This window comes from Megascapheus bottae, chromosome 14, assembly GCF_031878675.1.
Source record: "Megascapheus bottae isolate mThoBot1 chromosome 14, mThoBot2.hap1, whole genome shotgun sequence".
In the NCBI taxonomy this organism is placed as follows: domain Eukaryota; kingdom Metazoa; phylum Chordata; class Mammalia; order Rodentia; family Geomyidae; genus Megascapheus; species Megascapheus bottae.
The window spans coordinates 50,942,108-50,959,508 of NC_143522.1; the positions used below are offsets into that span (position 1 = coordinate 50,942,108).

Genomic DNA, 17,401 nt, shown 5'->3' on the forward strand with positions numbered 1-17,401 from the left:
AATCTACCAGAGAGAGCTCTAGGAACTGGCAGATGCAGCAAAGAAGTCTAAGCTTCGTATAATAGGGATTGAGGAGGGGGCCGAATTCCAGGACAAAGGTATGCAACCTTCATTCACCAAAATCATAGCAGAGAACTTCCCCAACTTCAAAAGGGAAAATACTCACATTATTGAAGGTTTCAGGACCCCAAGCAGGCAAGATCCTAGAAGGAACTCATGTAGACATATCATAGTAAAGACATTAGACCTGAATACCAAGGAATTGATCTTAAATGCTGCAAAACAAAGAAGGAGCTATATTATAATGGGAAGAAAATTCAAATTACAGCAGATCTCTCCACGCAAACCCTAAATGCAAGAAAAGCTTGGAAAAACATCATTGATGTCCTGAAGACCAACAACTGCCAACCCAGACTGATATATCCAGCAAAACTAGCATTTACATTTGAGGGAGAAACAAGAATATTTCACTCCAAAGAGAAGCTTTATGAATACATGCACACTAAACCAGCGTTACAAAGAATACTAATTAACCGAGAACAAATTGTAGAACATCAAGAACCCGCATCAAGAAGCAAACATCTATAATTCACTACACACAAAAGGGGAAAAAAGAGAAAGAAACTTAGAAGTAAAAATAAATAACAACAATGGACACTGACCACTTCTCCATAATCTCCCTAAACGTGAACGGGCTGAACAATCCAATCAAAAGACACAGAGCAGCAGACTGGATTAAGAAACACCACCCATCCATATGTTGCCTCCAAGAGACCCACCTCACTGCCAAAGACAGAAACAAATTCCAAGTGAAAGGCTGGAAACGAATTTTCCACTCCAATGCACCATGCAAAAAAGCAGGAGTAGCAATCTTAATCTCCGACAAAATTAACTTCTCAGTAAAATCAGTACATAAAGATAGAGATGGCCATTATATATTAGTAAAGGGTACAATCCATGCCCATAATATTACAGTTATAAACATCTACTCCCCCAACACGGGAGCACCCAAATTCTTCAAACAAACTCTTTTAGAACTACAGAACAAGATAGACTCAAACACAATCATTGTGGGAGACCTCAATACACCACTCTCAACAAATGACAGGTCAACTCAACAAAAGTTAAGCAAAGACACCATCGACTTAAATGACACCCAGCCCAGCTGGGCTTAACAGATATACAGAGTCTTCCACCAACGGTGAAACTTTTTACATTTTTCTCAGCAGCTCATGGAACACACTCCAAAATAGATCATATAGAAAACTTAAGCAGATACAAGAGGTCTGATATAATCTCATGCATCCTATCAGACCACAGTGGAGTCAGACTAATTCTGAACAATGCAGTCAAAGTCAAAAAACATTCACTCACATGGAATCTGAACAACACACTTCTGAATAACTCCTGGGTAACAGATCAGATCAGAAATGAAATTAAAATCTTCCTTGAATGTAACGACAATCAAGAAACATCACAAAGGAACTTATGGGACACAGCAAAGGCAGTTCTAAGAGGCAAATTTATCACACTAGGAGCGCATATTAAAAAGACAGAAGAAGATCACATAAATAACCTTAAAAAAACTGAAACACCTAGAGGAGCAAGAAAATGTTAATTATAAAGCAGCTAGACGGACAGAAATAACAAAAATAAAATCAGAAATATTATGGTTTGTATGTGGTTTATTCTCTAAGGATTTATTGGGTGGAAGCTTAGTGTAGTCCTCAGTGTGGCAGAACTTTTGAAGTGGTAGAACTTCTAAGAACTAGGGACTTGTAGCTGGGTGTGATAGCTCAGGCTGTAAATCTGGTTTATTCAGGAGGCAAATATCAAGGGGACTATGGCTTGAGGATAGTACATACAAAAAGTCTATACTGGGAAAAATGCTATTTGGGAAGCAAACATAGCAGGACTGCATTTCAGGATTGCCTGGCATAAACACAAGAACTTATTTAAAAACAACAAAAGCAAAGAGGGCTGGGAATGTAGTTCAAATGGAAAAACATCTGCATGGCAAACATAAGGTCTGGGGTTCCAAACCTAGTTACCTCAAAAGGTATGTGAAGGGATTAAAGTAGTTCTTGTGGGATCTGAGTTGGCAAGACTTAATACAAAAAAGAGAACTTATGAGTTCTAAGTTCTGAGTTTGTGGACTATGTTCACGTACTACAGATAGCCTTGTATAACTCTCTAAATCTCAGCTCATTGTGTAAAATAAACATCTTTTAATCCTATTATATAAAACTACATAGTTATATACAAAGTGCCTTTTCATTTTTACAAAGAAATAGAAAAATATTTAAACTGATCTGAATAACATCACTCAAATACCAATTCAAAACTGTTTAATAAGGAAAATAATCTATGTCTCAATAAATGTTCATGCAATGTGTAAATTGCTTTAGTGGAACTTTCAGGTACATCTATAGAAAATATTTTGATGGGATAAAAAAGAATATTTTGATGTAAATTTTCTTTTTCCTTTTTTGTGGGTCATGGGGCTTGAACTCTGAGCCTGGGTGCTGTTTCTGAGCTCTTCAGCTCAAGGCTACTGCCCTTCCTGGGAGTTGTCCCTGGACTCTTCAGCTCAAGGCTACTGACCTACCTTGAGCCACAACACCACTTCCCGTTTTCTAGAAGTTAACTGGAGATAAAGAGGCTCAAGGTCTTAGCTAGGCGAGTTGGCTCATGCCTGAAATCCTAGTTACTTAGGAAGTTGAGATCTGAGGATCAAGGTTCAAAGCCAGCCAGGGGAACACTAGGATTAATCTCCAATTAATCTCCAGAAAATGGGAAGTGGAGCTTGGCTCAAGGGTAGGGTAGTAGCCTTGAGCTGAAGAGCTCAGGGACAATACCTAGGCCCTGAGGTAGGGTGGTAGCCTTGAGCTGAAGAGCTCAGGGACAGCGTCCAGGAATAGAGTTCAAGCCTCATGAACCACAAAAAAAAAAAAAAAAACCAAAAAACAACAACAACAACAACAAAAAGTTTCATGGTCTTTAGTGCCAGGCTGGCTTTGAACCATGATTGACTTTGAACCATGATGTTCAGATCTCAACCTCCTGAGTAGCTAGGATTACAAGTGTGAGCCACACCACCCAGCTTAAGTTTTCTTTTTACATTAAACTACATTGTTAATTACTAAGTTCTTAGTCAAAACAAAATTGGACTTTGAGATATCATCTTCATCTACTCACAGATCAAAATCTGTCTTGTGGTATTAACATTTAGAATACCATACAAGTGGCCTTTTAAATGTCAGTGCCTACATTGACATTTAAAATTTATGAGAAAGAAATAAAACGTAAATAAGTATCAAATAAAACCAATAATATATTATATTTATTCTATGTATTACTTAAACATTAAAGGATCTATATCGTTTTTTTCTTGTTTCTTAATCCCATCATTTAAAATATGGTCTCAAAACTTAATGTTCTTTTTTGTCTTTATGGATCTTGAGTTGTATTTGAATATTTTTCATTTTTCTCAAGACTCATGCCTATGAACCAGTACAAAATAGTCTAGATTTTTCTCCTTCTTTATACTATCACTCATGATGTCATTTCAGTTTTATGATGAAGGGTTTGTTAGAAAACTTGTGCTCCCCCTTCTATCTATACAGAAATGTTAAAAGAATGCTTATTCTGCAATAAATGTGATTATTTGGCCAGTGGAGGTTTAGGGTGAGTTAAATGCTTATTTCAAGAATTAAGAATTGTCGATTTCTTATATACATACCTAAGTTCAAATAATTATATAACATAATTTAATTATGTTATATAATTTTTACCAACTTGTAATTTTTTACATGGCTTTTTCTCAGTGGAGATTTATAACCAAAAGTCAATTGGCAGATTTTGACAAAAATGTAAACATCGTAAAAAATAATTACCAAGAGTATTGTCTTAATTGTTCATTCTCTTGACTATTAAGAGGAAAATCTATAATTGTATATCCAGATTTAGGTCAGAGTTCATAGCAGTTAAACTCTTAAAGCTAATTATTCCAGATGTTAGGCTCATAATAATTACAGCAGTGTAGAACTACTCAACTATGCATGCTAGACTCCAGGGCACAGATTGTATCTAATTCTCACTCTTGATTGAGAACTTCAGCATTAGAACCTAATAAGCAGGTATAACAAAAGCTGCTCAGAATTATACCTGGAGGAATAATTCTATACCTTACAACTACTGAGCAGTTCACTGTACAGCCAACCAAGACTTAAAAAGAATATTAGCTGCTATTCCTAATGCTCACAGTGCCTTTAATATTTGCTTCTGCTGATTCTCCTTGATTTACTTAGAGATACACTAGCAGCAAAATAAAATAGATACTGTGGAGGGGGTGGTTCAGAGGTAGAGTGTGTGTTTAGCATGTCCAGGAACCCTGGGTATGAACCCTAATACCACAAAAAAGAAAAAGAAGAGAATAACCCTACTGCTAACTCAACATAAACAATGCCAAATATATTTATAACTTTAATAAAGTAGTTTGGCTTTGTTTTTCTTACTCTTTTCCTTATTTGTTTCCTCTGTTCCACCTAAACTTATTTGTTATAACATCAAGAAATGCACTAATATCAGTATCCGCTTAAGTAAAATGTAATTTAAAGGTAAATTCACTTCGATTGTGTCCACAGAGTCTGCTTAAACAGGAAATATAATTTATAGGTGAATTACTGCCCCATGTTCCCCTTCCAGCATTTAAGAACTAACTAGAATAACAAAAGGGATGTGTTTAATTAATTTAAGCACTAATCACTAGCTCACCTCAGAAGTAAAATTTTGCTAAGTTATGTTAATTTATTCAAAACAAGCCAATAATGACCAGAAAACACATTATCTCAGTTGATAGGAGATAACATGTGAACTTAGGAACTTTGAGAATTCAAGTTCATCAACCAAATTTAGATATTATATAAAGATCAAAAATGGTTCTTCCGTATAACGCATTCAGTAAGTAATGAGATAACTGTCATTTTACATTACTAATGCATACAGAGAATTAACCAGGGCTATTAAGGAACCTGTGAAAACAAATGAAGGTTTAGAGTAATGGAACCAGAAATCTGTACTATATGCATAGGAGCTCCCTCTCTTGTTCCCTTCTCCATCTCTTATTCCTTGTCTGTGTCTCTCTCTTTCATTCCTCTTCCCTTATTATCTGATGCCACCAGTAAAGTGAAGATAAAACCCTCCATCATTTCTAGTCTTGAATTCGTGCACATGCTGATAGTAAATATCTTGGGAGCCTACTTGTACACAACTCAGAAAGATCTTTTGCTCTTCTGTCAGCATCTCTTCATGTTGAATTCTAAGATTTAGTATCTGACATTTCAAATTCTGTTAGATGCACATGAATTTCAACCTGCCCAAGTTAAGTGACAATATCATCACTATATCAAAGACTGTTTAACAACAGAACACATTCCATTTTTTTTGTTGTTCGTGGGACTTGAACTCTGGGCTTGGGCATTGTCCCTGAGCAATTAAGCTCAAGGCTACCGCCCTACTTCTTAAGCCACAGTGCCACTTTCGGCTTTCTGGTGATTAATTGGAGATGAGTCTTATTGATTTTCTAGTGCCCAGGCTAGCTTTGAATTGCAATACTCAGATCTCAGCATCCTGAGTAGCTAGGATTACAGGCGTGAGCCACCTCGCCTGGCCACATTCCTTTATTATTTTAATTTTTTTCTCTAAAATTCCTCAGAGAAGAATTGCTCTCTAATAACTGTTACTCTAGTTAACTTGGTATATTTCAGAAGATAAGGAAGACTAAGATTTCAAATGGAAAACTTTTGGTCTATATGCAAAATACCATAGTATTAAAAGATATTTTGAACTTATCCTTCAGATCTGAATTAAATGTCCACTAGTAACAAAACATAAGCATGTTTTAGACAATTCAGCTTAGGCTGAATGTTAAATTGATTTAAAAGCAGATTCACTGTGAACATTATACACATTGGTTATTACTATCACTTTTAAGGCATTAGCTGTCTAGAATGTCATCAAGGAAAGTCAAAGAAGCCCTTAAACAAATAAATAGCAACAATAAAAAACTAATGAACTATGTTAGAAAGTGCTTATTCAAATAATGACCAACTTGTAGAAATTTCAACAATAGATGATTGGTTTAGACAAGTGATTCTGAAAGCTGAGTACGTAAGAATCATCTGGGTATGTTTTCAAAATCTGGACACTTTTGTCTTATTTTTTCAGACAATTTTCTTAAACTGATAACTGAAAACTTTCTACTTGAAATACATGTTCAGCTAAATACAAGAACCCTAGAGAATGTATTTGGAAATACTACTGCTCACTATCCAAAAATATCATATTTAATTAAAAAATCACTTCCAAACTTAATGACTGAAGTAAAAATCCCTAAAAGATAAAGCCATAGGATATAGTTCCTAGTCTTTAATACTTGGTTCATATGGCTAATAACCCAAAAAAATATTTTGGGAAAGAAGTTTTATAATCCAAAATAAAGCACTTAGTAGTATGTATTATATAACTTGCTAAGTAGCCATTAGTTTTAACTCTACCCAAAATTAACTGTTTCACTTAACATTCAGTTCCAAAAATTAAAAACATAAATGAAGATTTAATATCCATGACACCTGAGAAAAGCTGTAACTTAAATAATTCACTTTAATGTGCAAATTCATTGTTAGTTTTATGGATTGAGGTTATTATAAATCATAAAATTATGGAGAAAGCACAGCACTTGAATTCAAAGTAGAAAACTAATTTTCTTTGAGTTTTCAATGATTTTCAAAAAGACTGGTATTAGAGATCTCAAATTATTACTGTAAATCTGAAAAACATTAAGAAAGGAAAGTATTTTTGAAAACTAAAGATTTTATTTGGCTTGCCTAAGTAAAATCACCATGTTCATTTTTGCTTTGGAAGAGTAAATACTCAATAACCAAGGAACTATTCCAAGTAATCATTCACTTATTAAACACAACAGCAACAAATTTCTAATCCCCCAATTCCAAGTAGGCTTTCATATCACAAAAAATAAGCCAAAAATGAATATTATCATAAAGGGAAAACTAATTAATCCATTGAACATTGATTAATCCTGCTAACATGACAGATAAAACATATACAGCTCTTCTCAAACATTTCTGGCAAATAAGTATAAGTTTAATTGCTGTGGTACAGACTTACTAACTTCTTTTACAAACAAGACATTCTCTTTGTTTTAAGTAATGGCTAAAATATTAAACTAGCTCAACTTAAAGTCCTACCAATCTCATTTAAATGAGATGATAGAATGGCCTCTGGCTTTCTTGTATCTACAGGGTTCCAACAGGAAGGGTCATAGATAAAGGCATCACCTCATTAACATAACACTGACCTTTAGTAAAACTTTTCTTGAGCCCATAGATACTTCACATATTAACTAGCTGACTACTTTGCCATGCACAGCAGCTTTACCTTAAATAGGAGATAGGAAATCCAAATAGGAATTATACCTATGCTAGGACTGCCTAGTTTTTAAAGTTTTATTTATTTATTTAGTCATTTCTGCTAAAAAGACAGAAGAGGAAAACATGTTGATTCCCACCTCTTACAAGAACAATTTCTAAAAGCTTAACTTCTTCATCAATCTTTATTCAAATTTATAGAATCTGATTACATGTTGGCCATTATATTATTCACTGAGCTTTAGACATATAAAACATGTCTAAAAAGTAATTGAGGTTTTTTTTCTCCTATCAAAACAAAAGTCACGGCGAGGCATGGTGGCTCACATTCTGGAGGCTGAGATCTGAGGATCAAGATTCAAACCCAGCCTGGGCACAAAAGGACCTGAGACTTTTATCTCTAATTAACCTCCAGAAAATGGGAAGTGGGGCTTAGCTCATGGGTAGGGCGGTAGCCTTGAGCTGAAGAGCTCAGGGACAGCGCCTAGGCTGAGTTCAAGCCCCATAACCCACATTAAAAAAAAAAAAAAAAGTCAGTAACATACATTTCTCCCTACTATAAAAAAAAATACATTGACTTGACATGGCTAAATGTTGACAATATAAACATCCTGTTCACAAGTTCAATGCTAGTGTATTTTTGCCTTGTGATAGTACTGATTTTCATTAATCTGACTGTATTATTGGTGTCTATTTCAGCTTGCAAACTTTTAGAGGACAGAAATCCTCTTGCTTTGTAGTTCCTCTATTAAGTCATATCTTCGCAATGAAGTGATGGCTATGAAGAGAAACTGTGCTTGTTATTCTACTTGCTGCCCTTCTAACTCCTTCCCTCTCATATCTTCCCAGGTATATCTTCTAACCCTCTCAGTCTGGGTCAATGCCCAGGTAGCTGACCTCTTTAGACTGTATCAGTGAGTTTCCCTGATCTCTGCCTCCCAAAGAATCTACCACTTGAAATACATGCATGAGAAAGCCTGGAAGGAGAAAGAGGGCAATGTACTGCTTCCCTTCACAGACTACTTCTTCCTGCCTTATGGAAGTGGTTCCTTTGAGCAGGAGGCACTTTTCCACGCCTTAAGCAATCTTTAGGTTCCACTAACTGTTTACTCTCTTGCATTTTTCAGTTGTAATGGCAGTAATAACATCCTGCAGTTACTAGTCTCTGAATATTTCACCATCTTTTGTCTGTCTGCTTAATGTTGCCCACATCTCTGCAGATAGACATTTTTTGAAATTCGCCATGGCAGCCCACACCTATAGCCTAACTACTCAGAAGGCTAAGATCTGAGAATCTCAGTTCGAAGCCAGCCTGGACAAAAAGTTTACAAAACTCTATCTCCAATTAATTAGCAAGAGAATAAAAATGGAGGAATACTTCAGTCTTGAGTAAAAAGGTCAAGTGAAAGCATGAAGCCCTAAATTCAAGCCCCAATACTAGGGCAGGGGCAGGGGCGGGAGAAGAGGAGGAATGGAATCAATTTAAGTCTCCAGATAGTCATTCAAAGGTCTCACATAAAGCAAAGGAAGTAAAAATATTTTAGGTGATAATTAGGTAGTTTAGAATCTAAATATTAGATCAGGGCATACAATTTTAAAGTTTTAAAGAAAAATTCTAAAAATCTCTCAAAGAAATATTCTCTTCTATTTTTAAAAAGCAATTAAGTGGTAAATAGTTCCTAACAGTATATATTTAAAAATCAAAGAAACAAAACTCTCCAAGCCAGGTGCTAGTAGCTCAAGCCAGTAATCTTAGCTACTCAGAAGGCAGAGCTCTGAGGATCACAATTCAAAATCAGCCCAAGCAGGAAAAGTCTGAGAGATTCTTATCTCAAATAAACCATAAAAAGCCAGAAGTGGAGCGGTAGCACAAGTACTAGAGCACTAATCGTGAGCAAAACAGCTCAGGGACAGCATCCAGCTCAAAAATTCAAGCCCCAGTACCAGCATTCTCTCTCTCTCTCTCTCTCTCTCTCTCTCTCTCTCTCTCTCTCTCTCTCTCTCTCTCTCTCTCTCTCTCTCTCTCTCTCTCTCACACACACACACACACACACATACTCCAAACTCAAGTCAACCTCTCTCTCACACACACACCCTCCCCAAATAGAAGTCAACCCTAGAATCTACCTAACTCAAGTAAGCCAAAGACTAGAAAACTATATTTACCCCCCCCCCCGAAAAAAAATAGGGCCAGGAGAGTAGCCTAGTGGTAAGAGTGCTTGCTTAGCATGCATGAAGCCCCAATTCAATTTCTCAGTAACACATGCACAGGAAAAAAAAAAAGGCAGAAGTGGTGCTGTGGCTCAAGTGGTGGTATGGTAGCCTTGAAAAAGCTCAAGGACAGTGCCCTAAGCACAAGAACAGGACTGGCAAAAAAAAAAAAAAAAGCCAGAAATAATAATTTTGCTTTCTACTCTTGGCCAGTTCAGCAGGAAAAGAGTATCTTGAAGACTAGGATGTGTTAGTTCCTGTCCTTTATCCTATTTTTTTCCCTCCAACTAGTACTACAACTACTAAGATATGGTTTGGGTGCATAGTTTTAGTATATAATTATTTGGTAGTGGATGTGAATTCAAACTTAAATCATTAGCCACTAATACTGATGCTAATGTATTTATCTTTGTAGTTGCTACATACCCACCCCCTCTTTATTTGCTTTATTTGCTCTGCCACTTGAAGCACAGGTCAACTTCACATTTTCTGGTAATCCATTAGAGTTAAGAATCTTATAGCCTTTCCTGCCTTGGCTGGCTTTGAACCACAATCCTTAACTCTAAGCCTCCTGAGTAGCTAGGATTAAAGGTATAAGCCACCAGTCCCCAGCTATACAACACTCTTAACACAAATAAGAACATGATTTTTCTCTTTGAAAAGTCTTCTTACAATGAACTTCTCCATTTTATTTTTATTTTTTTATTTTTTATTTTTTTGCCAGTCCTGGCTTAAGCTCAGGGCCTGAGCACTGTCCTTGGATTTTTCTCAAGGCTAGATCTCTACCACTTGAGCCTCAGCACCACTTCTGGCTTTTTTTTTTTTTAAAGTATGTGGTACCAAGGAATCGAACCCAGGTCTTCGTGCATGCTAGGCAAGCACTCTACCACTAGGCCAAACTCCCAGCCCCGAACTTCTCCATTTTAAAATGCTAATGTTGACACTCTGAAACAAAAAGGAGCAAAACATCCTCAAAAAGAGGATTTTTGGTATACATAGGTTTGTCTCTATAAATTTTCCAAAGGACTGTCTCTCTGGATAATAAAGCAATTTTATTCTCAACATGGCTTGGAGAAATATAAAGATGATTTTAAAAAGGTTCTTTCTAATTCATAAAATTCTACCAGTGCACTATATCAGTACGCTTTTCATTGCTGTGACAAAATACTTGAGAAGAACAACCTAAAGGAGTAAAGATTATTTTGGCTCACAGTTCTAGAGGTTTCATTTCATAGTTACTTGACCCTGTTGTCTACAGGCTGTGTTGAGGTTGGAAAATATGGTGCCAAGACCACAAAGAACAACAGTGCTCCTTCATGTTGGCCAGAAATAATAGAGAGGAAGGGTCTGGAACAAGATATGCCCTTTAAAAGCACACCTCCAGTGACTTACTTCTCAAATTAGACCTTACCTCCTAATATTCCATTCACCTATAAACTCAGCAATGGATTATCGATCATGAGTTTAGATGATCCAATCATTTCTGAACAGTGCCAGTAGCCCTTTTCAAAGGCACTTCATATTCATTTTAACCTCCCTGCACCAAAAAAGGGTCTTTTTAAATGCCCAAGTATTTTCTGTAAATATATTATATTTATTTAGATGGAGCTTTTCCTTTATCTTATTATATGATCTTTATAAATCTGGGAGGTAGGCAGGAATTCCATAGAATTGGAAAGGTAGTCAACACCGTGAGAAACATACTGCAAAGAAGAAAACTTCTTATCTTACAAGGGAACAGTAAATACTATGATTCTCACTAGAAACTGAATACAAGACAGTATGTAACTTAAAAACAAGCCCCTCACTCCATCACTATTATCGTCATTAAATAAACAGGACTACTAAGGTGTCAACTAATCACTAAGATATATTTAGCACAATTAAAGACAGTATAAATAAAGGAAAAGTATTTCATTCAAACAAAATGAAAAGTATTTTATTTATTTTTTTCTCAGAGAGGAAATAAAATGCATATTTTAAAAAACGCTTCCTAAATTTTTTAATTTAAAAAATGCTTCCTTTAACTTAGAAAGGACATTTGGATAAAAGTCAGGATGAGGGATCATAAGAATGAGCTGGCAGAATGGTAACAGAGATAAAAAGGCAGAATTTTTTCCCCATACATAGTGATAACTAGTAAGTCTAGCTTTTTCATTTATTCAGTCAATATTAATTATAAAAGCAACTGCCCAAGATACTTCAGGAGATACTAGAATAAATAGGAAAAGGGATCCTTACATTTTAACAGCTTAAAGCCTGGCCTGAAAGGAAAATACAGACACATTGATAAACATTCATTCCTGGAGTTTGTTTCCCAAGTAGTTGAAGAGAAGCAGTGAGTTTGGCACTGTACGAAATACAAAGGTAAAGAAAATAGAGTAGCCATTCCAGAGAGTAGCCATTTTCTGCCATGTGGCAGAGAACAACATGGGCATGCAGGATTAGACTGAAGAACATCAGAAGCACAGGAAATTGGCCCAAGTAAAATGCAATGTGAATTTCCCAAGTGGCATATGAGGGATTGGGCATATGAAAAGATAGCTTTTGATGGTTATGAAGGACTTGGGTACACACTGACTGAAGAAGAAGGAGTGTAAGTAAGGATGACTGTGTATCAATGCAGGGTCCCCGAATGGGAAACTAAAGAACTTCCCTCATTTATAGGACACTGTACATAAAAAATATAGCATACACTATCTTAAAAATTCTAACGTCTATGTTAATAAAGGAAAGGAAAACTCATCTACTAATTAGAGAACAGACAATTGAGTTATGTGTGAAGGGGCAACATGATTCTGACAGGCTGTTTCAAATTATATAAATTGATGAAAACTTTAATTCAGTCAGGCCAACAAATCAAGAATGTGCTATTTCCCTTAAATCTAGGATTTGGCTCTATACTGTTATCTTCTTAGCTATGTTACTTGTGAACTAACAGTGGGATGCATATAATCAAACCTCAAGAACTAAGTCTTGCACAACACATTTTAACAAGCTTATATATAAAGACAATCACAGCATCCTCCTGGCCCAACCAAACATTCTTTTTCTTTAATAAATAATTTTTATTGTGATTAATAGAAGGGTTTAATTATATTCACCAGGTAGAAGGTGCATAACTTCACAAACATTGATACCCTTTCTCATGACATGGTCCCCGTTTCCCCTCCACCCCCACCCCTCATCTTGTTTCCCCAACTTCCCTATCCAATTTCAAATAACCAAATACGCATATATCCAATATATCAGATAACAAAGTGAAATACTGTAACAATATGAGATAACCAAGGGACAGCAAAAGAGATGAGAGATAACATAGTACATTAAGGACAGAAGTCACTCATTATATGGCTTTTGTTTCCTTATCCTGGAGTTCCTTACATTTGGTGTAGTACTATTTGGCCTAATGTCTCAAGATTTTGTTCTATTATAAATCTCTGCTAGGAGAGCCCAAGGTTTCTACTGATTATGACAAATGAGGGAGACTATTGGGCCTACCAAATAACATTTATTTCTTAACAAAACATTTTTGATAATTAAATGATATCACTTGGACAACCAAAAAACAATTGATTTGCAAAGATATTTACATTTTTCTTCATTTTCTTGCTAATCTGTGTGTATATACATGTATATGCATATATAAAAAAGAGATGATATGTATATTTCTGCAGTGAAATCTAAGAGTCTTTAGAACTGGATTCAACCTAAGGGTAACTACTAATATTTAAATTCTACAACATAAGCACAAAAACCTAGTATCTACTACTACATTAAATACTATACAATAAGCAAAATAGCTTAGATAGCATTGTGTATTTGATATAAGCTATTTTCTTTATTGCTGTTGATCTTAACATTTGAAAAGTAGCAGATTATAAAATTTTACCAGAATTGTATTTACCAAAAAACATTTTCTAATATGTACTTTTATCTAGTAAACTCAATATATGTCCATTTGTTGCCTGTCACATACCAATGCTGTAAATGCTAGATGACAGTCAACCCAACAGCCATATTCTACTTAAATATACCTAAGTGCTACTGCTTTTCTAGAACATAGATTTATGTCATCATCTTGTCAAAGTACCCTTGTAAATAAACTCATTCTGATAGTCTGAAAAATGTAATATATGCTTCTGATCTCTAATAAAATCTTTCCACTTTGTTTGTTTGTTTGTTTTTAGAACAGTGTCTTTCTGTGTAGGCTCGGCTGGCTCCAAATTCACACTGGCTTTTTGAATGCTGGGATTGACTGAAGAAGACACTATCATGATGTCAACTCTATAAGTTATTTTTTTGAGACAGAAATGTTTGCTTGCCAAGATGTCTGTTTCCCTGAATAACAACAATAACATGAACAAAAAGCCTTATATTATTTAAAAATTTTAAGATTTACCTGAAATGGGAATATTCTGTGAAACTGATAACTGTACATCTCCTGTTCCAGGTGGCATGTCAACTACTAAATAGTCCAGCTTACCCCAATCTACCTAAAAACCAAGATGACAAAAATAATATCACTGTTAAATAAGTCACTGCTAAAATAAATTTTTTAGTGAGTAATGAATAGGGAATATATAAATAGCAGATCTAAAACAATAGTCTTCTGTTGAGTCATCCCTATATACCAGGGGTTTTACAGAGAATTGTGAAAAACATGAGCAGATGAATACTAATCAATGCCTCTATTGTGCAGATGTTTGAAAGATAAACTTAAATTTCCAGATGATTATTCCCTGTGGGTATGTATGACTAGGCACACACTAATGGTGAAACTATTCACAATGGTCTTCTTTTATTTTCACTGGGTACAGTGTTTGGGATTTTGATGGATATTGCATTGAATTTGTAGATAGCTTTGGGCAGTATTGCTATTCCCATGATGTTAATCTTTATAATCCAGGAGGATGGAAGAATTTTCTGTTTCCTTAAATCTGCTTTAATTCTTTATAAATTGACCAGACTTGGTCATTTTATTCCTTCAATAGACAATGTACAAATAAAATTTGTATAAAAAAGTATTTTAACCAGGTATCAGTCACACGGTCAAAGTTATAGGCAGATTACCAAGTTACCAGGACTTCTGACTTAACCTAATTTCTAAGGTTTGGATCTTCTGGCTATAGGCATTCATAGTTTTGGGTTTTCTTTTTCTTTTTGGTTTTTGATGACTGCCCTGGGGCTAGAATTTAGGGCCTGGGCTTTTTTGTTCAAGCTAGCACTCAACCACTTGAGCCACAGCTATACTTCTTGATTTTTGGTGATTAGAGATTAGAGTCTCACAGACTTTCCTGCTCAGACTGGTTTTGAACTGCAATCCTCAGATCTTAGCTTCCTGAGAGCTAGAATTTCTAAGAGCAACTGTCACCTGACTCCACAGTGAGTTTTAAATGTAGCCATCTCTCCAATTTTAATATATACTCCCTAGCAGAGGAGAACATTTCTATCTATTTCTGTATATACTCAACACATCCAGACTCTTTGGTAATATCTAACCAGTGTTTAATCAACCACCATTGAATGATTGTATGACTAATGTTAGCACTTCCAATGTTATTTTAGAGCCAAAATTAAACCTTTGGCTATATAAAGCAGCTTTTACATAAAATAAAAATCTAATGTGGAACATAAAAAGTTTTTCTTTAAGTCTGAATATGGCTTTTGCTCTGCCCAGTGGCTTATTTATAAAATCAAGCCATTTTATATTACGTTGCAAGAAGAAAATTCCTACAAAGGAGAACTTATTTAAATATAAAATCAGTAAAGAGCTGCACAACAAAACTATTTCTGTCTTAGTTGATTGCATACTAGAAATGATAAAAGAAAATAAAATCTTATCTTTATTCTACCAAGTTTACTCAGTTATAAGAGCAGACTATATTATTCAAGTTGCAATACTGGTATGTATCCATCCCTAAATTATATGCTTGTTTGCTCCAAATGAGTTTTTCAATCTATTTTCATATGACTTCTTTTATATAAGAAAATGAGGGGGCCAGGAGTTTGGCCTAGTGGTAGAGTGCTTGCCTAGCATGCATGAAGACCCGGTTCGATTCCTCGGTACCACATACATAGAAAAAAGCCGGGAGTGGTGCTGAGGCTCAAGTGGTAGAGCTCTAACCTTGAGAAAACCCAAGGACAGTGCTCAGGCCCTGAGCTCAAGCCCAGGACTGGCAAAAAAAAAAAAAAGAAAAAAAAAAAGAAAATGAGGGACTGAGCAGTGATGGCTCATGCCTGTAATTCTAGCTACTCAGGAGGCTGAGATCTGAGGATCAGGGTTCAAAGCTAGCCTGGGGACAAAAGTCTGTGAAACTCTTATCTCCAATTAGCCACAAGAAAACCAGAAGTAGAGTGTGATTCAAAATGGTAGAACCCTAGCATTGAGCATAAAGAGCTGTGTGATAGAGGCCCTGAATTCAAGCCCCACCTCTGAAAAGAAAGAAAGGAGGGGGGGGGTCAGGGGAAGAGAGGGAGGGAGGGTGGGTGAGAAAGAGAGAGAAGGAACAGGAGAGAGAGAGAGAGAGAGAGAGAGAGAGAGAGAGAGAGAGAGAGAGAGAGAGAGAGAGAGAGAGAGAGAGAGAGAGAGAGAGAGAGGGAGAGAGAGGGAGAGAGAGAAGACAAGAGGGAGAGAAAGCCATATGTATACATCTGTAATCCTGTCTACTCAGGAGGCAGAGAATGGAATACCTCACCTCAAGACAAGTAGTGCCCAAGCCTTGAGAAAGCCCAAGGAAAGTGCTCAGGACCTCAGTTCAAGCCTCAGGACTGACAAAACAAAACAAAGCAATAACAACAGAAAACACAAAAAACAAAAGAAACAAAAAGAAAACAAACAAACAACAACAACAACAAAAATCTGGGATTGGTGGTTCTTGTTGGCAGTCTCCATTATTCAGGATGTATAAATAGGAGGGATGTGGTTCAAGGCCAGCCCGGAGAAAAAAACTGAGACTCTATCTGAAACACTAAAGCAAAAATGCTAGAGGATGGCTCAAGTAGTAGAATGCTAATCTAGTAAGCATGAAACCCTAAGTTCAAATCCTAGAAATGAGAGTAAAAGAAGAATAGGCATATAGTAAAGAAAAAAAAGTAAAATAAGAAGAAATGGGAGAGGAAGAAAAATCACTTGGATAAATCTCTCAAAATCATCACACACTGAAGAGTAGACGATATGCTGCCTGAGAAAGAAAATACTTTATTCCCCTTCTTTGCCTTTATCATCGCTTTCAATTTTCTTTGTTGTCTTCCTGGCAAACGGACCAAGAAGGGTGGCCCTGATGACTCAAGAGACAGAATCAATTCAGCAATTAGAGGACATATTATCTAAATGTTAATGCACGGAGCCATCTTGGGTAACTCAGGGCCTATGTTCTGAAATAATACTCAAAGTAGGTCATCTCTTGGATATTCAACTGAAATTGTAAAAACTTGGCATACAAAATAGTGACAATACCACAAGAACAATAGAATGTCAGTTATATATAGGAAAATACTATGTTCTTGAAGTTCTGCTGTAGGCCAAGTATGTATATGTCCAGGTGTCATAACCTAAGGAAATGGATGTCAGTGAGGGATAGGACTGTTACCAACAAGGCCAAATATTACCAACCTTAAAAATCAAGATATTTTTACTTTTAATTACCTAGCTGGGCACTGGCTGAGATCTGAGGATCATGATTCAAAACCAGCCTGGGCAGGAAAAGGCATGAGACTTGTATCTCCAATTAACCACCAAA

At 35.9% G+C, this 17,401-nt stretch overlaps 1 protein-coding gene across 4 annotated transcripts in view; it reads right to left on the minus strand.

Annotated features, from left to right (window-relative positions):
- Nubpl (NUBP iron-sulfur cluster assembly factor, mitochondrial) overlaps window positions 1–17,401 on the minus strand; it is a 217,367-nt gene that overhangs the window by 88,249 nt on the left and 111,717 nt on the right. For all 4 annotated transcript variants that reach the window (XM_090345207.1, XM_090345206.1, XM_090345204.1 and 1 more), the window contains exon 7: window positions 14,062–14,155. In XM_090345207.1, the coding sequence (XP_090201333.1) occupies window positions 14,062–14,155 (94 nt within the window). The remainder of the gene's footprint in view (window positions 1–14,061; window positions 14,156–17,401) is intronic.